This window comes from Bufo gargarizans, chromosome 5 (assembly GCF_014858855.1).
Source record: "Bufo gargarizans isolate SCDJY-AF-19 chromosome 5, ASM1485885v1, whole genome shotgun sequence".
NCBI lineage: Eukaryota > Metazoa > Chordata > Amphibia > Anura > Bufonidae > Bufo > Bufo gargarizans.
The window spans coordinates 489,728,120-489,754,428 of NC_058084.1; the positions used below are offsets into that span (position 1 = coordinate 489,728,120).

Here is a 26,309-nt window from a genome sequence, read left to right on the forward strand (position 1 = left end):
CCAGTCAGAGTCCTGACCTCAACCCGATTGAGATGCTGTGGCATGACCTCAAGAAAGCGATTCACACCAGACATCCCAAGAATATTGCTGAACTGAAACAGTTCTGTAAAGAGGAATGGTCTAGAATTACTCCTGACCGTTGTGCACGTCTGATCTGCAACTACAGGAAACGTTTGGTTGAAGTTATTGCTGCCAAAGGAGGTTCAACCAGTTATTAAATCCAAGGGTTCACATACTTTTTCCACCTGCACTGTGAATGTTTACATGGTGTGTTCAATAAAAACAGGTAACATGTAATTCTTTGTGTGTTATTAGTTTAAGCAGACTGTGATTGTCTATTGTTATGACTTAGATGAAGATCAGATCACATTTTATGACCAATTTGTGCAGAAATCCATATCATTCCAAAGGGTTCACATACTTTTCTTGCAACTGTAGCTTAGAATTTATAAATAATTTTACAATAAGGAAAATGCATAAAAACAACAATTCCGACTTTCTTCCATTTGCTGATGAGCATATAAAAACAGTGGTAGCACTGCTGCCTTCAAGTGCTGGGGTTCTGTACTCAGCCATGGACGCCATCAGCATGGAGTTAGTACTTTCTTGCCATTTTTTCATGCGTTTCCTTCAGCTTCTCCACATTCTCTTCCAGGGTCATTTTCTTCATTTTCTAGCAGGAGTCTGAGATATCACGAAGCACATCTGTCCAGTACCATCAATGGTTTTCTTGCAGACGGTCATTTTCCTGAGGCCTGTGACTCACGTGGGAAAGTTCTCCCCTGATTTTGCACTGAGCGGTTCATGTCAGCAGTCAGGCTGGTCCCAGGAATGGATGGAATTCCAGATGTGCGTCCTGAGGCAGAGGTAGATGTGTTACATTACAGGTCTGTCCTCGTGACCTGATTTGAAAGAATCATCAGTAAAGACTGTAAGTATAAGCCGCCATTCACACAGCGGTGCGTCGCATGGGCGACTTGTGTTATCGCTGTCCATATTGCTACTGTATATATATATTTTTTTTTTTTTTTTTTTTTAAAGCCGCATCTTACAGGGGTTGCCCGAGATAAGAAAAAAGAAACACACTTAGTGTGATCTGAACTTTTATTCTGCTAGATTCTGCTCCTGCAAGGGGCCAGGGTGGGGCACAGCTCAGCTTCTCTGCCACGAGTGACTGCTGTAGTAGCATCCAACCTGCAGACCACTATAGCCGTCACTCAGAGAAGAGGGGGCCGTGAAGCAGCTCAATGCTGAGTGCACTTCACAGGGAAGCTCCACCTCTAGTGCACTTCAGGGAGCAGAACCTGGCAGAATAAAAGTTCATATTCACTGCACACCACATAGGTATGCTTGTCCTGCTCTCCCTGGGTCCTACAAAATGCTGTCAAAGCAGTTTAGCATGGTCAAAACTGCTGACCGACTCTCTTTAAAGGGAATATCTCATGTGTGTAACTTTAGTTTAATTTCTTTAGATGAAAGTCTAGCAGAGAGCAACATGTTTGTTCTGCTTTAAAAATCCTGTGGCTATAATTTTTTTATTTTGAAAATCTCTTCTCAAAGGTGGCCATATTGTAGACAAACCCGTCCAGCATTGCCTGTATAGAGGCAGCCATATTGGAGAAACACATCCTTCCTGTATTGCCTGTATAGAGGCAGCCATATTGTAGACAAACCCGTCCAGCATTGCCTGTATAGAGGCAGCCATATTGGAGAAACACATCCTTCCTGTATTACCTGTATAGAGGCGGCCATATTGTAGACAAACCCTTCCAGCATTGCCTGTTTAGAGGCAGCGCTATTGGAGTCACACACTTCCTTCCTGTATTACCTGTATAGAGGCGGCCATATTGGAGGCATACACTTCCTTCCTGTATTGTCTGTATAGAGGCAGCCATATTGGAGGCATACACTTCCTTCCTGTATTGTCTGTATAGGGGCGGCTATATTGAAGACACACACTTCCTTCTTGTATTATCTGTATAGGGGCGGCCATATTGGAGGCATACACTTCCTTCCTGTATTGTCTGTATAGAGGCAGCGCTATCAGAGTCACACACTTTCTTCCTGTATTACCTGTATAGAGGCGGCCATATTTGAGGCATACACTTCCTGTATTGTCTCTATAGAGGCGGCCATATTGGAGGCATACACTTCCTGTATTGTCTCTATAGAGGCGGCCATATTGGAGGCATACACTTCCTGTATTGTCTCTATAGAGGCAGCCATATTGTAGACACACACATCTTTCCTGTATTGTTTGTATAGATAGCGCAGCAGTATATGCCTGGCCACTAATAATAATTGTTTCGTTTCACCGGCCAGGATATTCTCGCGCATGCGCTGTACGTTCTTACCCAAGCCGGACGTCCGGAGGTAGTTATAGATGTGGAATAGATGATCACTGCAAGCACAATACTACACCTATAACTATCTCTGGAGGTCTGGCGTAGGTAAGAATGTACAGCGCATGTGCGAGAATATCCCGGCTGGTGAAACGAAACAAGCGCGGTAAGCGCAGGGGGATCAGAAGAATCCGGTAAGAAATATCTGACAAGTAATCACGGCACGTAATTACAGTGGATCTAAGGATACCCACCGCATCGGATTGACTATATAACGTTTATCTTACAATACGGACTAATCTGATTCATTACAACATTGCGGTAATGCAGTGCTTAACTTACACCAATAATACATACAAGGATAGTAGGGTGTGCAGAAGTGGATCATATAATACGATCCAAAACAACAAAACATGAGCTTGCAGTACTACTAAGAATATATGAACTATATGAATGATACTAACGAAGGTGGAAAGTGATACAGACCATATATCAATTATCTTAGTCAGCAAAGGAGTCGTTTTTATTAATTTTCCATTACACATGTGTGAGCTCCGCATGTGAGGACAGTAAACTAAAAAGGACTAAGACCAACAAATTATTTGCGGTGTATGTTTTATGAGATTTTAATATATTTTAATTATATTATAGTAATGTTTTATGTCTTACGTTAAATGTAATTTTTTTTTACCGTGAGCCAGCCAAGTATATTTCCTAATAATGAGTTGACTCTGCTGACCACGTCCCAGTCTATACAGCAAAACAGAACTTAGTTTAAGTTATTGGCTTAATAAATGATGTTAATTATTACTCTCTATTCCTGTCTATATATACAGGTATTCAAGGAATGAAAGGCTCTGTCCATGTAACACATGAATGATTCAAGCATACCAAGGCGAGAGACTGCCAATTTATCACTTTCATAGGCCATTATAGGGTATATGGTCAAAGCTCGTCTATATAAGGCTACATACACACGAACGTATTTTGTTTCCGTGTCCGTTCATTTTTTTATTTATTTTTTTGCAAATAGGATGCAGATCCATTCATTTTAATGGGTCCGTAAAAAAGGCGGACAGCACACCGCGTGCTATCCGCATTCGTATGTCCGTTCCGTAGCCCCCGCAAAATAAATAGAACATGTCCTATTCTTGTCCGTTTTGCGGACAAGGATAGGCATGGTTACACTGGATCTGCAAAAGAAAGATGTCATCCGTTTTTTTTTGCGAACCGCAAAACACATACGGTCAAGTGCATGTAGCCTAAGAAAGTAGCGCTGCTGTTTAACATAACAATTTACCATATTCCATGTCTAAAATCTAAACTAAAAATTCAGGAAATTGGGAAATACTTTGTTTCATGTACAGATGAGTTACATGAGAGTTCCTTCTCCATTCACATCTAAAGCTTCATTCACCAGTTACCAGTAAGCGGGAACTTAGTAGACAGCAACATGGTTACAGTTAGGTAAGGAGCCAGCAGCTGCACCTGGGCCCTGGAGCCTGAGGGGGCCTAAAAGTCCCTCAACTACATAAGACACCAGTATTATAAATGGCATATGGTAGGTGGGGGGCCACCGCTCCAGATTTCGCATTGGAGCGCCAGACCTTCCAAGTCATGCCTCTGAGCGAAACTTTTAACTCATGTCTGACAGCGGGCTGGAGCTTAATGCAGTCTGTTTCCAAGGAAACCTTCAGAATTTTGAAATCGGATATGACATGAATGGAGAATATAAGTAATGGAGAAAGAAATGGTTAAAAACTGAAAAGCACAGATTTAGCAAAATTAGTCATGAATATATTCGATCCAAACTGAGACCTTGGGCTGATGGTACTTGAAATGCGAGCTGCACGGGTAGTCACCTACACAGAGGCTCTGATTTATGAACCCTCCTAATCAGGCTTTGTTAAGAAGTTGATACTTTAGTGACCAGAAGGCATTGTCCTTTCCATCTCTCAAAGTGCAGCTATAAATCTCAGGTTTTACCCCAACGAGTTCCACGGGATCCAGACCTCCAGAGACATTCAATCAAACTAGGTCTTAAAGGGGTTTTCCAGTTTCAAGAAAGTCCAGCTTAAGCTCTTTATAAATAAAAAATTCTACAACACTGGGTATTAATTATTCACCATTTTCAATGTCTCTGCTTGCAGTCAGTGAAAGAGATTTCTGCTGCTGATAGGTTTAGCTCACAGGGTATGGTACAGACTGGATAGAAGGGCACACCCTTCCTGTACTGTCTGTATAGGGTCAGCCATGTTGTAGACACACACTTCCTTCCTGTAGTGTCTGTGTAGAGGTGGCCATATTGGAGACACACACTTCCTTGCTGTATTGTCTGTAGAGGGGAAGCCATATTCGAGACACATACTTCCTTCCTGTATTGTCTGTATAGGGGCGGCCATATTGTAGACACACACACTTCACAGTAAGATGAAGTTTGTAAAGCTGAAAAAAGACATCTGTCCATCCAGTTAAGCCTGTTATCCAGCAAGTTGATCCAGAGGAAGGCAAAAAAATACCCTGTGAGGTAGCCAATTTTAAGAATAACTCCCTGGATCAACGACCCCTCTCTGGTAACTATAACCTGTAATATTATTACACCCCAGAAATACATCCAGGACTCGGACTCTTTTAGTGAACTCACCATCACCACCTCCTCAGGCAGAGAGTTCCATAGTCTCACTGCTCTTACCGTAAAGAATCCTCTTCTATGTTTGTGTAGAAACCTCGAAACATAGAGGATGTCCTCTCGTCACAGTCCTGGGTATAAATAGATGATGGGAGTAATTTCTGTATTGACTAGTGATATATTCATACATGGTTATTGGATCTCCTCTCAGTTGTCTTTTTTCCTAAACTAAATAACCCTAATTGTTCAAGGTACTGAGTACACCCATTTCAGTTATTACTTTAGTTGCCCTCTTCTGAACCCTATCCAGCTCTGCTATGTCTGTCTTGTTCACAGGAGCCCAGAACTGTACACATTCCTCCATGTGTGGTCTGACTAGTGATTTGTAAAGTGGCAGGACTATGTTCTCATCACCGGCATCTATGTGACTTTTGATGCAACCCATAATTGTACTGGCCTTAGCAGCAGCTGCCTGACACTGGTTTATACAGCTTAGTTTGCTGTTCACTAAAATTCCTAAGACCTTTTCCGTGTCAGTGTTACCCAGTGTTTTACCATTTAGTATGTACTGGTGACTTGCATTATTCCTTCCCATGTGTATAACCTTGCATTTGTCAGTGATAAACCTCATCTGCCACCTATCTGTCCAAGCTTTCAATCTATCCAGATCCATCTGTAGCAGTATACTGTCCTCTTTACTTTATGTATTGTCTGTATACAAGCGGCCATATTGGATAGACACTTTCTCCTTGTATTTTCTGTATAGGGGCAGCCATAGTGGAGACACTTCCTTCCTGTACTGTATGCATAGGGGCTATCATACTGGAGACACGCACTTCCTTCCTTTATTGTCTGTATAGGAGCAGACATATTGGATACACACTTCCTTCTTGCACTGGTGGTAAAGGGGCAGCCATGTCGGAAATACACTTCCTTCCTGTATTGTCTGTATAGACAATAAAGTAGTGTGTGCACGCTTTATGGCAGATGTAATAAATAAGAATTAACAGAGAAATGTCACAGATTATTACAGTCTCCAGGAAGTTATTATTAACTTCCTCACGCTCAATTGATAATGAGACAACTCTGCTCAACCTGTCCCAGTCTATACAACAAAGCAGACAAGTTCGCTGAGGATGTGTCAGTCTTATTGTGTAATCGGTGTAAATACTTGAATTGTTTATATATATAGGTTAGGCCCTCAAAAACCTGCCCCTTTATCCACTGGGTGCGGTGGTAACATCTAGCCACAGACCATGTTATTCAGAAATTCATGAAAAAGAATTTCTGGCCTTGACAATGGCCTTGACAATGGCTGGCAATGGTGCGGCTCTTCACATCGTCAGCAATAAATTATCTTCCAACTCTTATTGTAATCTACACGACGGAAGCTAGCTTCCTACCTCGGGAGAAATATCTGGGTTCAGCGAGAACAGATGGTCCATTGGAGTATCTAGTTACAGGCTGCGCAGTGTCAGAGGAGTCGTATATAACATGTAATACACATGGAGTACACCCCTCTCCCCATTTCATCACTCGCCAGTATCACTGGTTTCTATCACCCACTCCTCTACAGGAACTAGCTTGCTCTTTGCCGTAGAGAATTGGCTTCCGTTATCACTGGAGTGTGGGAGGAATCTAGATTGTGAGCAGGTATTCCCCAGAGCGGACGTAGTCAATAGGCCCCTGCACTTATATTCCAAGAGCAAACGTTAGTACATTGCACCGTTTCTGAATATTTACCCACAGATTTCTAAAAATCAGAGCGACTTAAAATGGAAATGGTTTGAGTGCTTCAGGTTTCCAATATTCTTTTATGGATCCACATTTGCAATATATCAGGCAATGGAGGCTGAAATGCAGGATCTCCATGAAAAACAGTAACATTCCTCTCCGTGCCTATCCCTCTCCCTGACGCATGTGCAGTTGAGGGTGATGCAGGGAGTTGCACGTGCACCTGGAAGTGGAATAGTTCTGGCCCCATCCACAGTGGAACGGACACCATGTCCATAGTCTAGTGGTATGGTAAAGGACATGACTTTGACAGAAACAGGATTTTCAGAAGAGATGGGTCACAAGAGTGCATCCCCGAGCAGCCGATCCAGGAAGCTTTGGAATAGTAAGTATAATAATATAATAAACTTTTTTCCTACAGGTCCTGCAAAGCAGTTAAAGTCACTGGGTCTCAGAACCCCTATTCAAAACTAGGCTAATGTTGGCCTCCAGAATGCCACACACATTGCCTTGATTCCGGCCGGGATTGCAGAGGACTGTACGTTGCATTCCAAAATGAGGACTGGTGCCCCGGACACTTTTCTGTTCTTTTGGTGGTGGAAAGATCTCCCTTTCTTTTCAGGACTCTCCCAGGCATTGTAAGGAAGAAGGCAAGTAAGCGTACAACTCTTCAGCAAATATGGTCAATTATAAAGGAGTCTGACAATTTGTGACTATAAAATATATGCAATTTCACTTTTCATAGCAGCAGTTTGTCTTCCAGAGCTGCCCTTCTTTACTTGAATCCCAAGATCGGAATGTGCTATTGTTGTAAGTCAGTTTTTACTGCACAGAGAGTAACTTTCAGTCACTCCAATTATCTACAGACTTTTCCCTGCCTCCAATATTACATGTGTATAAAGCTGTATTCTTCAAAAATGACTTAAAGGGGTTGTCCCAATAGGTGGTTGCTATATGTCTAGCTACCGGCACCCCCCTGCTCCTCTGCAAACAGCTTCTCTATTTGGATGGAACGGCATCCATGTAAAACACAGAGGACTGAAATCCTTCAGAACAGGAGCTGCTCTTACACAGCCGCTCCCCGTTCTAGGTCGTAGAGAAGGGTTACGCCTATGATGTCCTTAGACAAGTCAAAGTATTTTTAGGAAATACACGTATCACCTATTCACAGTATAAGTAATACATGTATGATGGCTGGGGGCCACACTGAACACTAAAACAGAGGCCACACCGGTCACCAAGTCCTCCGTTCTTTTATATTACATAACCATGGTGAGGAGGAGTTTGCATGGAGTGATGATCAAGCAAGATCAATGGAGGTACCAGCTATCATACAATTGTCACATATTTAGTGTGAAACCTCTTTAAAGGACTTTTCCAAGATTTTAATATTAAAGATAGGTCATCAGTATCTGATTTGTGGGGGTCCGACACCCGACACGTGGCTTAAGTACAGCTCAACCCCATAGAGGTGCGATACCAAGCAAGCTTGGTAAGCTGGAAGAAGGCTGTGGTGCTCACAGGTGTGCCGATGCCTTCTCAAACAGCTGATCGGTGGGGATCCCAGGAGTAGGACCCCCACTGATCAGATACTGATGAGCAAGCCTGAGGATAGGCTATCAGTATTAAAATCTTGGAAAACCCTTTTAATTTTCCTACATACAATAAAATTTAGATTTTTTTTTCTGGCGAGCAAAAAGAAAAAAAAGGTCAAAGCTGACTCTCTAAGGAAACCATAAATAAATGGTAATCAGCAGAAGTGGAGGAGGAAAATAAATTTGTAGGTCTGGTCAAAAGCCCAGTTTGTCTTAACAGTCTAGTTATATTTTGTGTCAGGAATCTATATATACACTCACACACCAGTGACCGCTCCAGCCAACATGACAGGTTCAGCAATACATTGCTTCCATCTAACGGGACTAACAGCTCAAGACAAGGCCGAGACATCTCCCTGGTGCATCTAGGTACCACAGCCCAAAGAACTGTATATTTAGACCATTTGTCATGTCCTGTGGCAGAATAAAATAAGTGTTTGACTACATGAGACTTCTGCTTTATTTAATGTAGGACGATGCATTGTGAGTGACAGGCCGAGTGTTTAGGGATTAAGGGGGAGGTCGCTGCCCCTTCTAGAATTTTCTCATAAAAGAAGCAAAACAAAGACCAGCACATCGCTTGTTTTCAGGGTAAAGCCAATAAGTCTGCGGTCGAGACCTGGTTGAGAGCAAAGGAGACTGTTCTTACAGGACATGGTAGGATTTTTAATAAGACTCAACCATAGTGTAGCTCATCATTTTAAAATATCTCTATCATGCCACCACCATATGTGGGCAAGCAAGGCCACCATTAAATCATGGGAGGTGTACATGGCCTCCATTGAATCATGAGAGGTATACATACATGGCCTCCATAGCAGGTAAATATGACCTTTATAAGTGCTGTTTCACATGAGCAAGTCCATTGCGGGAATCACGCTCCATGTGTGAGCGTGATCCTCCGTTCCCGACTTGCTGTGTGCCTCTGCTTGACTTTACTTCTACAGGATCATACTGACTGCTTTATGTCACTATGAATCTGTAGAAGTAAGGTTAAGCAGAGACGCACAGCATTATAAATAATGCCGGCGATACTGCAAGTCCAGAAAAGAGGATCAGGCTCACACACAGAGTGTGATTCACGCAATGGACTCGCTTGTGTTAAACAGTCCTAAAACCATGGGAGGTAAGAATGGCCACCATAGAATTATGGGAGGTATGAATGGCCTCCATAGAACCATGGGAGGCAAGAATGACCACCACAGAATTATCAGAGGTAAGAATGGCCTCTATAGAATCATGGGAGGCAAACATGGCCTCCATAGAACCAAGGGTGGTAAGAATGACCACCATAGAATAATGAGAGGTAAGAATGGCCTCCAGAGAATCATGGAAAGTAAGCAAGCTTCCATAGAACCACAGTAAGTATACATGACCTCCATAGAACCATGGAAGTATGGCTTTCATAGAATCAAAGGAAGTAAGCATTATTTCCATACAACCATGGAAGTATGACCTTCATAGAATCATGAGAAGTAAGCATGACCTTCATATATCCATGGGAAGTAAGTATGACCTCCACAGATCTATGGAAAGTAAGTATGGTCTTCATAGAACCATGGGAGGTAAATGTCATAGATTATTACTTGTCTCCAGGAAGCATAGACCAGGAAGCAACACTGGAGCGGCATACAGAGACTTATTTATATTCATAGTGTTGTTACTATCCTGCCTGAACCTGACCTCCAGCATTACAGTAGAGTTGTCCCCCATCCTTTTAATAACGAGATGAGTCCAGTCATTCTGTCCCAGTCTATACAGCAAAGCTGACAAATAAGCTGCGGGAGACAGGAAGTGCACTGTGACTGCTCTAGTGGCCAGTGTGAGAACTGCAATATTTTAAGATTTTATTTTGTGACCTCATCATAAAAAAGTTTCCAAATTACAGAATCAAAAACTAATTTTAATAATAGATTATTTCCTCATGTAACACATAATCTTATACAATTATATAGAGAACATATTGTGAAGCAAGGGTGGGGTAAGTACTTATATAATGACAGACATTGTGAACAACAATCATCAACATTCTCCAACAGACAAGATGATGACTACACAGAAACTCCAGAGTGTACAATACAAAAAAAATTCCAGCAAGAAGGAACATTTCTTAAAATTACTTAACTAGCCCATTAAACTGATAAAACATGATGAGACATTTGTTTAAATATTTACCCCCTGGCTCTGTACCACACATTGTAATGGCAACAATGAGAAAGAGAAACTAGCTGGTAGCCTGAGCTCTTTCCACATAAATTGGCTGGGATTGCAGGTTTCGTATACAGAGTAAGCTACTGGTGGTCCTGCTATCTTTTAAACACCTCCACATTAGAAATGTTGTTTAGAATTGCTTAAATGCTAAGGTTTGGCCTCATGAGCTCCAATAATATATCACAGCTCCCTTGATGTGGGAGATTCTAAAGCAGGATATGACAGAAACTGTCGATGGTAGCTTTAAAGGGCCTACCTGACACTGTGCAGATGGCTGCCGCAAACCCACCTTAGTGTACCTTGACTCACTGCTTGACAAGGATGGGCTTAATTTACGGGATGCACACATGTGTGAAATAAATATACGGTTCCTGATCTCCTAGTAATGAATGTGTGAGGGTTGTATATAATTAATCATACCAGTCATCACATCTACTTGAAGATGGGGCACCCACTCCTCTGTGTATTAGGAATCAGTCTTTTGGAGGACCTTGTTGGATTTAAAAAGGACTTCATCAGTCTTGTAAAATGTGGGTCAATAAGTATTTACTGGGGCAGAGAATGAGCCTAGAAATTCTCTTCCAGCTCTGTGGCTATTGGACGAAGTTCCACCTTGCAGACTTCCTGTTCTGCAGCTATTGGCTGAAGTTCCGCCTCACAGACTTCCTGCATTGCAGCTATTGGCTGAAGTTCCACCTTACAGACTTCCTGTTCGGCAGATATTGGCTAAAGTTTCACGTTACAGACTTCCTGTTCGGCAGATATTGGCTAAAGTTTCGCCTTACAGATTTTCTTCTCTGCAGCTATTGGCTGAAGTTCCGCCTCACAGACTTCCTGCATTGCAGCTATTGGCTGACGTTCCACCTTACAGACTTCCTGCATTGCAGCTATTGGCTGACGTTCCACCTTACAGACTTCCTGCATTGCAGCTATTGGCTGACGTTCCACCTTACAGACTTCCTGCATTGCAGCTATTGGCTGACGTTCCACCTTACAGACTTCCTGCATTGCAGCTATTGGCTGACGTTCCACCTTACAGACTTCCTGCATTGCAGCTATTGGCTGACGTTCCACCTTACAGACTTCCTGCTCTGCAGCTATTGGCTGAAGTTTCACCTTACAGACTTCCTGCTCTGCAGCTATTGGCTGAAGTTTCACCTTACAGACTTCCTGCTTTCCAGCTATTGGCTAATGTTTCACCGTACAGACTTCCTGCTCTGCCCACAATAATGGTAATATTGAGAGCCCAATAATTCAGTTATTTTTATTATTATTATTAACTAAATTAAAACGGAGCAGAGAGTACTCTGGACACGTTGTTTGGGAAACTTCAGCTGTACAGCCCATTAACATGCAGCATTAGTTGTTATTTCTTGTGCATCACCTTGAAAACTTGCATTTGATTTTACTAATGGAGTTCCATTTTAGGGGTTATCCCATTGTAACAAGATAAAGGATAGTGGATAAGTGTCCAATTAGTGGGGGTCTGACTGCTGGGGCCCTCGCCAGACATGTATGTGTGCTGCAGCTCCATTCAACTCTATCAGGCTGCTAGAAATGCAGTAGCTGAGTACAAGAGCTATCTCCAGCAGTCTCATTAGTCCTCCCCTATATAGTTATAGGACACATGTAGCTAATAGAACTTTGAGTACAGGATGAAACAGATGAAAACAAATTACATTAGATAACTCAATACATCAAAGCAAAATGACCGGCACTAAATCATTCTCTAACGCATTTCAGGACACTATATCCATTTCATAGCGCACATACTCGCTTATGTTGTAGTCGTGAGTTGCACCCTCTTGGTCACTTCTTCTACTGTCTGTCACACAGTATTTCTGAAGACATAGGCCCCTTTCACACGAGCGAGTTTTCCGCGTGGGTAAAATGCGTGACGTGAACGCATAGCACCCGCACTGAATCCTGACCCATTTATTTTTTCACGCATTAGTTCTGTGTTGCGTGAAAAACGCAGCATGTTCTATATTCAGCGTTTTTCACGCAGCCCTGGCCCCAAGTGAAAAAGGTATTGCATCCGCAAGCAGGTGCGGGTGCGATGCGTTTTTCACTGATGGTTGCTAAGAGATGCTGTTTGTAAACCTTCAGTTTTTTTATCACGCACGTGAAAAACGCATCAAAACGCATTGCACCCGCGTGGAAAAACTGAACGCAATCACAGACAAAACTGACTGAATTTGCTTGCAAAATGGTGCGAGTTTCACTGAACGCATCCGCATCGTTTGTGTGAAAGAGGCCATAGAGGATTGCAATAGTAGCTGAATACACAAAACGGAAAGATATTTTTAATCAAGACTAAATGCAAAAAACTTGTGAAAACAAAAACAGGATAGATCACACAAACACATAATTAGGATACAGCAAGTGCATTTACCTCCATCACCTGAGACAGTAGCAGGGGTAATATAGCATTACATTGGGCATCCACCTCCACGCCATTCACTGATGGCTTGAATTCGCCATTAGTGAGCGCTAAATTTTATAACACGGCTCGCCTGAAGCCACCAGTAGAGGGAGCTCAACACATACAAATTTAAATAGCTTCTATTCATCTTGGTGATAACTATGTCTTCAGTATCCCCCCCTAGTGGCAGCTACAGGTAGCTAGAATTTCCACTTTTAATTTTATGGATGTGCAGTAAATTTTTAGCCATTTAACAGATGACAGAATATAAAATTGATTTGATTCGAATGAATGGAAAGTTCACTGACGCAAGTTGGAAAATTGAAAAAAAAAAAAAGATGGTGGTCTTCTATATGCAATGATTATATACAGCACAAGTAAAGGCCCTCTGCATTATATATAAGTAGATGAGGCAGAGAAGGAAGCAAAACCTCTGCCCAGCGCAATGAGCAATGCCAGACATATACATCGCGCTCCCCTCATCATGCCCCCGCTGCACTCGCACAACATTGTGACACTAATAGCTTTCATGACACATTCATCTTCTATTTTATTACAGTGTGACCACATAACCTCAGAAAGTATATATATACCAAAGACTATTAAATCACAAGATAGAAGTCTATGGATAGAGGGGGGAAGAACAACGGGAGGCCAAAATTACAAGGCTATCCGAATATCCTGAAAGTTATTGTATGGAATTTTACCAGAGTGAGTAGAGAGAAGATCAAGGCCTCTCTAATTTTTTACTGGATTATATTGTTTTACATTTGTCCTGGCAGTTTATAGCCAGCTAAGGCATTTAGGAGTTTTCTTTAGGGTAGGCCATCAATGTATGATCTTGGGGGTTCCAATGAATGGAAAGAAGGAGGCTCTGCAGTACCACAGACAACCACGTCAGCACTGATGTGACTGGGAACGATATTACAGAGATGGTGCCCATCACCACTCACTGTACCCTCTATTCTTTCTGCTAATCCCTATGATGCAATCACACATTGATAGACATTAGTTTGGAGATCTGGAGATAACTGAGCTGAAACTTGACAGAACATCGCTCTCTTTGGGGCACCTGGGCCCTTTCAAACTAGCAATCCTAGGGGTTTCAGACCAAGGACCCCACACTTATGTAAAACTATGACTGTCAGAATGTAACATGATAGAAGTTTTTCTTTTTAATCTGGAGCTATGTCTTACATCTTAACTGATAAGAACAGTAGCAATCAAGAACTGTAGAGATTAGGGACTGTAATGGGCACGGCTTACACCCCACATTCTGATCTTCAATGTTGCACAGATGAGCAGATACAAAGATTCTGCCTTATAGCTTACAGCTATATCTCAGTCCCAGATTTTAATGAGCCATCAAATACATTGTATACTTTGTGGCACCTTGGTCCCTTCAATATAATAATCCGATCATAGACCTCCATCAATGTAAAAACCTTAACTGTAAGAATGTGACATGATAGAAGTTTTTATTTTAAACAAGAGGTATGCTCTAAAGCAGTGATGCTCAACCTGCGGCCCTCCAGCTGTTTCCAAACTACAACTCACAGCATGCCCGGACAGCCTACAGGTATCAGTCTACAACAGGACATGATGGGAGTTGTAGTTTACAACAGCTGGAGGGCCGCAGGTTGGGCATCCCTGCTCTAAAGTTTAAAGGAGTTTTCCAGGATTTTGATAACGATCCATAGGACGGGTCATCAGTATCCGATTGGTGGGGGTCCGATACCTGAGTTTTCAGAAGGCAACGGCACTCCTGTAAGCCCCGTGGCCTTCTCTGTGCTTACCAAGCACAGCACAGTACATTGTATAGCGGCTGTGCTTGGTATAGCGCTCAGCCACATTCACTTCTATGCTGAACGAGATACCAAGCACAACCGCTATACCAGGCATCCTCAAACTGTGGCCCTCCAGCTGTTGCAAAACTACAACTCCCAGCATGCCCAAACAGACTACAGGTATCAGCCTAGAGCAGGGTATTGTGGGAATTGTAGTTTTACAACAGCTGGAGGGCCGCAGTTTGAGGATGCCTGCGCTATACAATGTAAGGCACTCTGCTTGGTAAGCACAGAGAAGGCCATGGCGCTCACAGGAATGCCTTCTCAAAACACCTGATCGGTGGAGATCCCAGGTGTCGGATCCCAATCGATACGATACTTATGACCTATCTGAGCATAGGTAATCAGTATCAAAAAACTGGAAAACCCCTTTAAAGTGGTCTTCTTTATCCCTACAAAATAAAAGTTGCAGCACGGCTCACCCACCACTCCTGATGCACATTTCGCCAACACCTTTGAAGCCGTTGGCAAAACATGTGGTGGGTGAGCAATGCTGTTACTTTTGCTATGAAGGGACACTAGTGACGCCCTGCAGTGTGTTACCTTTGACACTTGCCTTTACTACTATTGATTGATTAGATTTTGTGATTATCTGTACTTTCCAAGCTGCCTCAAACTTCTTAATTTTTATCTGTATCTTATGTGGCTTTATCGTATATTTTTAACATGAATTTTCAATAAAGATGGTAGTTTTATCATGTTATCTTGGGTCTTGTACCTTTTGTTTGGTGATATGGAAAGAACAGTGGCGATAATAAACTCTATAGATCAGGGACTGTAATGGGCATAACCTACACCCCACATTCTGATGTTCAATGTTTCACACCTTAGCAGATAAAAAAGATTTTGCCTTTTAACTTATACTCATTCAAGTCATAGATCTGTATGGCACCATGCTAAACACTGATCACTTTGAAGCACCTAGGCCCCTTCAATCTAGGGTGCTTCTGCTTTTAGATGTCCATCAACAAACAGTTTCGCTGTCAGACTATGACATGATAAAAGATTTAATTTTAAAACTGGTTAGTACAGTAACTCTAATGAACTGAAAACATAGGGGACTGTAATGGGCATGGCTTACACCCCACATTTTGATATTCATCAATGTTGCACTCAAAAGCAAATAAAAAGATGCCGCTTTATAACTTACACTCATATTTCGATCCCAGATCTGTATAGAGCCATCCTGACATCCAGCAGCTAGAAGTTTGCCATCTCTGTTGTACGTGGCGCAGGTTGGGATGACTCGTTTACCTTGTGCTGATCTAGGTTTAAAGATACTTTTGTGCTTTTTATCATTGGAAACATCCCAAGTCCGGACGGTTCTGTTGAAGAGGAAACAATATTATAAATTGTAAAGACAGCTGACATCACAAGTACGGTAACAGTATAAAATGGTGGCAAATACAGATAGAGGACCCTTGTGCAAGAATCGCAAATAGGAACGTAAACATCATGCAATCTAATAGAGGAAAAGGAAGCCATATTATTCCTTTTTATCTTGAGGTGTAACAGTCAACACAGCATTCCTCATCCTAATCCTCCTGGTTCTGGAATATAATGCCAGAATTACAGTAAAGACTGACAGGCAGAGATGTAGAAATGAATCGCTTGATAACATTGTAGAAGAATTCTAGTATTATAGCAGTTCGTGTAAACGGGGACAGAATTAATGTAAACAGCGGCACTCTTCTCCATGGGCTGTGTCTGGTACTGCAGCTCAGCAGAATTCACTTGAAAACTTCTATACTACAAAAAGTCACAAGAGAGGAGCTATTTGTAGAAGGAAGCAGCCATGTTTTTTTTTTAACCTTACACAACCCAACGGTGAAAATTTTGGCGACACCTGGCTACATACGGTATGGGTAGCTACGTAGAGGTTTCCAAAGAAGCTGTCTAGCCACGTACAGTCGTGGCCAAAAGTTTTGAGAATTACATAAATAGTGGAAATTAGAAAAGTTGCTGCTTAAGTTTTTAGAATAGCAATTTGCATATACTCCAGAAAGTTATGAAGAGTGATCAGATGAATTGCATAGTCCTTCTTTGCCATGAAAATTAACTTAATCCCCCCAAAAACTTTCCACTGCATTTCATTGCTGTCATTAAAGGACCTGCTGAGATCATTTCAGTAATCGTCTTGTTAACTCATGTGAGAATGTTGACGAGCGCAAGGCTGGAGATCATTATGTCAGGCTGATTGGGTTAAAATGGCAGACTTGACCTGTTAAAACATGCTTGAAATCATTGTTCTTCCATTGTTAACCATGGTGACCTGCAAAGAAACGCGTGCAGCCATCATTGCGTTGCATAAAAATGGCTTCACAGGCAAGGATATTGTGGCTACTAAGATTGCACCTCAATCAACAATTTATAGGATCATCAACAACTTCAAGGAAAGAGGTTCAATTCTTGTTAAGAAGGCTTCAGGGCGTCCAAGAAAGTCCAGCAAGCGCCAGGATCGTCTCCTAAAGAGGATTCAGCTGCGGGATCGGAGTGCCACCAGTGCAGAGCTTGCTCAGGAATGGCAGCAGACAGGTGTGAGCGCATCTGCACGCACAGCGAGGCAAAGACTTTTGGAAGATGGACTGGTGTCAAGAAGGGCAGCAAAGAAGCCACTTCTCTCCAAAAAAAACATCAGGGACAGATTGATCTTCTGCATAAAATATGGTGAATGGACTGCTGAGGACTGGGGCAAAGTCATATTCTCCGATGAAGCCTCTTTCCGATTGTTTGGGGCATCAGGAAAAAGGCTTGTCCGGAGAAGAAAAGGTGAGCGCTACCATCAGTCCTGTGTCATGCCAACAGTAAAGCATCCTGAGACCATTCATGTGTGGGGTTGCTTCTCATCCAAGGGAGTGGGCTCACTCACAATTTTGCCCAAAAACACAGCCATGAATAAAGAATGGTACCAAAACACCCTCCAACAGCAACTTCTTCCAACAATCCAACAACAGTTTGGTGAAGAACAATGCATTTTCCAGCACGATGGAGCACCGTGCCATAAGGCAAAAGTGATAACTAAGTGGCTCGGGGACCAAAACGTTGACATTTTGGGTCCATGGCCTGGAAACTCCCCAGATCTTAATCCCATTGAGAACTTGTGGTCAATCCTCAAGAGGCGGGTGGACAAACAAAAACCCACTAATTCTGACAAACCCCAAGAAGTGATTATGAAAGAATGGGTTGCTATCAGTCAGGAATTGGCCCAGAAGTTGATTGAGAGCATGCCCAGTCGAATTGCAGAGGTCCTGAAAAAGAAGGGCCAACACTGCAAATACTGACTCTTTGCATAAATGTCATGTAATTGTCGATAAAAGCCTTTGAAACGTATGAAGTGCGTGTAATTATATTTCACTACATCACAGAAACAACTGAAACAAAGATCTAAAAGCAGTTTAGCAGCAAACTTTGTGAACACTAATATTTGTGTCATTCTCAAAACTTTTGGCCACGACTGTAGAAGCCTTTTCTCCTACATGGAACGACTTTCCTGGTGGAATTATAGGCATGCACACATAGCTAGGAGTGTACAGAAAAGTAAGACAAACACATTTGTCTTCTAATTGTACCCTCTTCCGGTCTAATAAATTCCCCTTCACCCTCCACAGGACCCCGGCCATTCTCACGTTTGTAAAGAGTCCACATGGTGTCTGAACATGTAGCTGGAATACCCTGGGTTGTATCACAGGCTCAGATTGTCGTTTTTCACCCTGAACAGCATCTATCAAAGCCCAGGGAGCAGATTTCACGTTGGGTTCAGAAGGAGAATTGTGTGCGTGGAGTCATTCATCTCTCAGTCGGGAAATTATCACTAATCGTGTTTTCTTTTCACTGTCATTAAAACTATTACGCTAATGAGCTAAGTGGACGTTTACGCTGTCATTGGGCTGGTGAGTCCATATCGGACGGGAAGCCTTAGAGAAGGCTCGCACGTTACCGCCGCCACTTGTCACGTCCGGCCTGACGTATATTAGGAGGCTGGAAACTGGTCCAGACCAGTGGTGGACGGGGACTGTAACTATAATATCAGATTTATATTTCTCTGTGTGTAACCCTAACCTGCGATCACCTTAGGCGAGGGTCAAGGATACCGAACGAAACACAAAACATATATATGGCGGGTCTCCATGATGGGGAAGAGAGTGATAATTACCAACTTTGTACATTGCTGCGCAGCACGTTGGTGTTATGACAGGTTGAGGTCTTATCATGAGAGGGATGGATTTCTTAAAGGGGTTGTCCAGCAGTATTACTTTTTTTCATATATATAGCTCATTGGTGGTTAAAAGAAATTAAATAAAAAAGCCACATTCATCAATCCGCGCTCACATGCTAGGAACAATAGGAAAGGCCTAATCAGTGGCAGGGGTGGGTCCCCGCTATGGCCAGTGACTGGCGTTGCAGGCCTTTGATGGTATTTGCGATGTCTGGAGCCAGGACCAGGAGGTGGAGAGAAGTGGGGACCGATGCAGTGTTGAAACGGCAGCCATGGGGTGAGGGCGAGTATGGCTATTTTTTTCACTTAACTACCTGTGAGCCTTATGTAAAAAAAATTTATACCGCTGGTGTCCAAATTTTAACGCCATGCTGTTTTTAAATCCAACATTCTGCAATAATTGAAAGATATTTTTACGGGGGTCGGAACTTTTTATTTATTTTATTTTTTTAACTATCGCGCTCCAGATCCACTACATAGACATAGAGGAAATTTACTGAGACTGGCATTTCATCCTCCATTCTTAACGCAAAGGATGTTGGCGTAAGATGCACCAAAAGCTCTCTTTTTAAAAGGCATCTGTCTGCAGGATCAACCCTACCAGCCTAATGCCTGACCCTACTGATTAGGACCATACCTTTCATCCATGATCCGTCGCTGTATTTAAGGGAAATAAGTGTTTTTATAACTAAGCAAATTGGGGCTTAAGTCCATAGAGGATGGGTCTAGCCCCTCCATTCACCTTAGCTCATCCAATCTGCTTCCCTGGACACTCCACCCTTCATCTGATTGACAGAATCAGGTGTCCATGTGGAGAAGGGGGGTGTCCAGTAAAGCACAGCGGAGCAGCTAAAGTGCACTTGAGCCTTCAATTGCATATTTTTCAAAACACTCACTTCTTCTAAATGCAGCAACGGATTGAAGGATGAAAGATATGGTGTTAATCAGCAGGGTCAGCCCTGCCAGAAATTATGGCTGCTTTAATATGGTGGATCCTGCTGACAGATTCCCTTTAATAAATTTGGTGCATCTTTGCCTTTCCGTGCACCAGAAATTAAAAACTATGCCCACCAGACCACCGCACCATCCCTTTAAAGAGGGTCTGTCAACGGGCCATGCAGCCCTAAGGAAGTTCTGCACTTTATGGGACAGTCCTACTCTCCTATTAGTCAAAATGGCAGACAAATAAATATTCTGTCATTTGGCTAATAAGATCGATCAAAAAACACACAGGACATATAATTAGGCATATGGAGATCATGGAGGAAGGTCCGAAACCTCTCAGTGAACCACAACAGAAAGCTGTAAGAGCAACTACCTTTCTGGAGGACTTGAGCCACCCTTGTAATACAAGGATGTTCAGTCATGTCAATGGCCATCATGTAATACCATATGTCTCCTGAAGAGGCTGCTGTAGGGCAGATGCCTAGCTTGCTGTGCTCTATACTGGCCAGATCAGCCGGAAAGAAAACATGGCACATGTTCTGGGTCCATTGTGGCTAATAGACTGGGGTCCCGAGGGGATAATAGCACCATTGGTTCTTTTTCCTATTCACCATGGCATGGGATCCATCAAGCACATGATCAGTCAGTACTGAATAGCAGGGTCAGTTCACAAGAAAGTGACCGGCACATTAAAGCTCTGATGTATCAGGTCAATCAATGGCTGGCTACATGAGAGAAGGCCTGGAGGTCCTACTCACAAGATCATGGTCTTGTCCAGTAGGGAGAGAAGGAGATCTGGGGCCACAGCGGTGTACTATATTAACTCTTCACCTTTCTAGCAATACCAAAAGTGACCACTCCAACCAGAAGGAGGAGGAAGATGGAGAACCCGTAAGATAATGCAGCAATCTACAGCTCACATCTGCTCAGCATATTTACAATTTTTACGACTGCCCGGAGAGCGATTGCCGGTCACTTAAAATGAACGAAAGGTTCCTGCCGGACGGCCTGGAGGAAATGGGGGAGCTGGGACGAGGCCAACAATCAGAAAACATAACCAGTTCCAAACCTATATATAAAAGATAGCCAGATCTACGAAAAATAACATGGCGTCCTGCGGTGCTACAGCGTTCAGTAAATCTGCTAAGGCATGTAAAATGTGTACAAGCTGGTCCGTCATTAGTCAGCCCACCCATCCAGAAGATTTAGGAATATACAGTATGTTGTAGATATTTTATTGAGGAGGCTACAGCAGGGAAGGTCAACTGCAGCTGTAGCTTATAGGGCTTTTCCCACCAGAGTAAGTAATGGTGGTCTGACTGCCAGATCTATCCATGGTCCTTGGAATTAAGAGATATTCTCTGGATCACCTGTCTTATGATGACAGCCTCCATCCATACATCCCACAAAGGTATATGGAAGCCATAAAGTGCAGAACTTCGTTCGAATCCACCGTCTACCAGCCATAGAAGAGTTAGTCAGAAAGAGTAGCTCCAGGTCTGTGGGACTCTGTGTGGCCATGCTCATGGTCACCGGCATAAAACACCGGTCTTAATAAACCCTTAAGCTGGCGGTGGTTCCGCCGAAGTTATGAAGAAGCGCCGGCCTCTTCATAACTTTGGAGGATCCTGCACCAGTTCTAAATGTAAGCTTCCTTGCGGTCTTACATTTAGACCTTTTTCTACGCCTGAAACATGCGTAGAAAATGGCAAATGAGACGACCCCTTGCTTGCCATGCCCACTTATTTAGACCTGGTGTGAGCGGGGCGAAGTCGCAGATTGTGGCGCATCTCATATTGATGACCTATCCTGAGGATAAGCCATCAATATAAAATTCAAGGAAAACCCCTTTAAAGGAGAACCTTACCTAAAATCATCCCCTGTTTTATACATAGAGGACACACCATATATTTCACCCACTGCCAACTTCTGACGCAACCCTTGAAATAGCCAGGAGACTTTAAGCCCCCAAAAAAAAAGAACCAATTAAACCCAGATTAGTAACTTCTCCTTATCTCAACCATTACAGGGAGAGAAAACATGGAATGAATGGTGTTAACACCTGCAGGAAATGTCCCGTGACATTGACCACAATCCCTCCAATCATTAGTATGGAGGAGAAGCCATAAACTGGAGATTAAGGAAGGTTTATCATGGCGACATCAAAGAGCCTCACTAATGGGGGGCAATAGGGCAGCAGAAAGATGAGAAACACCCTCACATCCAGGACCAGACAGTACAATGAGAGAAGGTAGTCTCGCTTGGGGGAGCAAAGGAGCAACACAAGACTCTGTCCCTTAAAGCAGCCATTCATGTCCCTCATGGAGATCCCAGGCTTTGATTAGACAGGGTTGTAAATATCTCCGGGATTGAGTGGCACCCTGATAGCGATCTCTGGCCCTAGTAACACTAACCAGCTCCATCCATTAAAATGCCTTGAAAATGGCACCAAAAGAAGCAAAAAGACAATTCTCATCCTGCTTCATTTCCATTCTTTGGAACTGCACCTGAGCTAATACCCTGCAATTAAAGAGTCCTGATGAGATGAAGACCAGACCTTCTGCGAGGGGCCAAGGATTTAAAGCCTTGTGTACACAGCAATATTTTACTGGTCTTTACCGTAGACTTTTTGCCACTTTGCTTACCCGTGGAAGGCTATAAAGGACGTATTTATATTCACGTTCCGCGTTGCGGTATGTATATCTGCCAGTGAGGCACATGTGTATTCACGGAGGAGACAGCGCTTTATGATTTTACTGGGCAAATGAGAAGGGATCTGACGTCTAAGGCTGATTAATCGCGCACATAACGGGTAGATTTTCCTACTAAAGCCGCCTAACGTTTATTAACTGTGTGGAATAACTAAATGATCTATAATTATCTATATGCGACGTGCGCTCGTTCACCTGAGGTCTGGACTCTACATCTGCCGTAACTCAGGGCAGGGAGATGCAACCACCGCAGCCGGAGAACTACAGCGGCTATGGCATTGGCACAAGGATCCGCTGTGCAAATTCGAGTCTGACACCTACACGATTATGAAGTGTACATGACTTTAGATTCACTGTCCATTCAATGGGGACAATCTTCTCCATGCGCAAAGATTGAACTTCCACATTCTTCCCACAGATGGGGTTATAAAAACACTATTCACTTCCATTGGAAGCTGGTTGTGAGCAGAAGGGATGAAAATGTTGGGGTGGAATCCGTGACTAGGTCCTGACCACGTGAACGGCCATCAAGCATGCATATCTGCTCTCTCATTCTTCCTTCTTTTGGGGGGCAGGGGCTTATGTGACACTGTGGCCAATATCAAAGAAAAAAAAAAAGTCAGGATGTGTCTGGAGAACCTTGAGGAAACCCAAAAGAACACACAAGAACATACAAACCCCATGCAGATGTGGTCCATAGTCGGATTCAAATCCAGGACCCCAGCACTGCAATGGAACAATACTAACCATTGCGCCACCATGATGTCCCGCCATCCAAACAAATTCCTTGTTTGTTCCTACAGGAAACAGGAGATCCTGGCTGAGGTCTGCAAGCCCCCACAGACATTTGGTTTTAAAGCGATCTCAGCTGTGACACCTATGGCACAATCAAAGATCCCTACATAGCAATGCAGCAACTGAACTAAATGGTGTCAAAGCACATCTCCCAAACCCAGAATCAAAAACAAATCCAGCAGTGTTAGATTTTTTTTCGTGATTCTGGGGTCACGGCTACTCTGCAAATCACGCTACCACCTTATTAATTTCAATGGATGCCCTGCTGCACAATGATCTTTAGTCGTGTGACGGGCACACAGACAAGATTCCAGTGTTGCCATATCCTTAAAGGCTATGTACACCTTCTGAGACAATTTTAGTTTATGATTGCATTTTACTCATTTTTGGCTAAAAATCTTATTTTCAATTGGCCTTTATTAAAAAAAAAATATTGAGCCATTCTGTCACAAAGGGTTAACTGTTTTCCTAACTGTGTGACTGGTACTTTCACTAATCTCTAAACTACTGAGAGATCACTAACACTTATTTAAGCCACATTGTTATCAGTAATATAGGAACTGATCTATAATGAGTGTTTATAATGTCAGAGAGCAGAGATAAGGAGTCTGTCTGCTCCTGGTCTGACGGAAAAGGGAGAAAATCCACAGGCTGCTACTACAGCATCTCAGGTCTGTACACAAAAAAATATTCCATACTTTTAGTAAAGACCAACTGAAAAAATGATTTTTAGCTCAAAATAAGTACAAAAAAATTGGTGTACATAGCCTTAAATATTGATGAGTGGTCCTCTTGACACAGCATCAATATTTGATTGTCAGGGTCGGACAACGGAACCCCCGGCGATCAGCTGTCTGAAGGGGCTGCAGCATCTTCAAAGTATAGCAAGCGCAGTGCCCTACACTATATAGTGGCTGGGCCTGGTATTGCAACTCAATCCCATTTACAGTACTTGTATGGGACTGAGCTACAGAAAGATCACGTGACTGATGGACATGTCCTCACAGGTCAAGCGAGAAGCCACAGCGACTGCTTGAGCGCTGCAGCCCCTTCCAACAGCTGATCACCGGGGATGTTGGGGGTTGGACCCCCACCGATCAGTTGCTCATAATGTATCATGAGGATAGGCTACCTATACTAAAATCCTGGACATCCCCTTTAAGTATCTTGATTTGTACTCTCTAAGGAATTGAGGTTATGTTTCATGTTTAATCAGCCTAGAAGGTAAGGAAATATTAAAGGCTATTAATTATGAGGCCCAGGGCCATCCTGAAGGTGGACAGGACCTCCCAGAGGAGAGCGAGAAAGGTCAGAGGGGAGACTGTCGTCTGCATACACGCTGATCCTGTGATGGATGGAGGTATGTTCTAAAACTTGAATGTCTGGCTGTTGCGTATAGGAAGGGATGGGGTGCAAAATCCACAAAAAGCATTGGAGGCACCGCCTGGTCTGTCCCAAATTTGGGAGGTGAACATCTACTGAAATCTGGTCACCAGCAGTGAATACATTTATGTGCGGTGAATACACAGAACTGATGGGGGGACAGAGGAAGATTGTAGCAGTCGTAGGACCAAATCCTGAAAATCAGAAATGTCCATGGACAGTAAACAATTACGCCATATCTCCAGATCGCAAGTCCTGCCGATGACATCTGCGGCCAGAGAGACAAAAATAAAACTAAAAGAACACGAGATAAAGGAAAGCCAAGGAAAGCCAGAGGAAATGTAATCACTTGTTTTCCAGCTAATTATAATTGTAATATCTGTTAAATCACAAAATTAGGCTGAGTTCACAACACGTTTTTCCCATCTGTTTAACATAAACCAAAAATGTATAGGTTAAACGGATGCCTTAGACTGATGCAAACGGAGGCATAAAACGTGATGTGAACCCTCCCTTAGAACTGAATATTGCTGAACTAAAAAGAGAAAGCCGAGAAAGCGCAAGCACAGGGTTACAATTGTTTGGGGAATAAAATATTATGGTGAACGCAGCGCTCTCATACTTCTGTAATGATAAAATACTGTCTGTCTGCAGCCACTATTAGGAGATGTTCACTACATACTGTCTATACACTGAACTCTATAACAATACAGTATGCAATAATCTCCTGAGCTCCCCCTAGTGGTGGCTGTATATATCTGTATGCAGTAATCTCCTGAGCTCCCTCTAGTGGTGGCTGTATGTATCTGTATGCAGTAATCTCCTGAGCTCCCTCTAGTGGTGGCTGTATATATCTGTATGCAGTAATCTCCTGAGCTCCCTCTAGTGGTGGCTGTATATATCTGTATGCAGTAATCTCCTGAGCTCCCTCTAGTGGTGGCTGTATATATCTGTATGTAGTAATCTCCTGAGCTCCCTCTAGTGATGGCTGTATATATCTGTATGTAGAAATCTCCTGAGCTCCCTCTGGGGGTGACTGTGTATATCTGTATGCAGTAATCTCCTGAGCTTCCTCTAGTGGTGGCTGTATATATCTGTATGCAGTAATCTCCTGAGCTCCCTCTAGTGGTGGCTGTATATATCTGTATGTAGTAATCTCCTGAGCTCCCTCTAGTGGTGGCTGTATATATCTGTATGTAGTAATCTCCTGAGCTCCCCCTAGTGGTGGCTGTATATATCTGTATGCAGTAATCTCCTGAGCTCCTCCTAGTGGTGGCTGTATATATCTGTATACAGTAATCTCCTGAGCTCCCCCTAGTGGTGGCTGTATATATCTGTATGCAGTAATCTCCTGAGTTCCCTCTAGTGGTGGCTGTATATATCTGTATGTAGTAATCTCCTGAGCTCCCTCTAGTGATGGCTGTGTATATCTGTATGCAGTAATATCCTGAGCTCCCTCTAGTGGTGGCTGTATAT

General features: G+C 43.0%; 1 protein-coding gene across 1 annotated transcript in view; it reads right to left on the reverse strand.

Moving 5' to 3' along the window:
- WDR70 (WD repeat domain 70) overlaps positions 1 to 26,309 on the reverse strand; it is a 214,460-nt gene that overhangs the window by 75,638 nt on the left and 112,513 nt on the right. Inside the window, exon 10 of the mRNA XM_044293792.1 lies at positions 15,934 to 16,108. Within this exon, the coding sequence (XP_044149727.1) occupies positions 15,934 to 16,108 (175 nt within the window). The remainder of the gene's footprint in view (positions 1 to 15,933; positions 16,109 to 26,309) is intronic.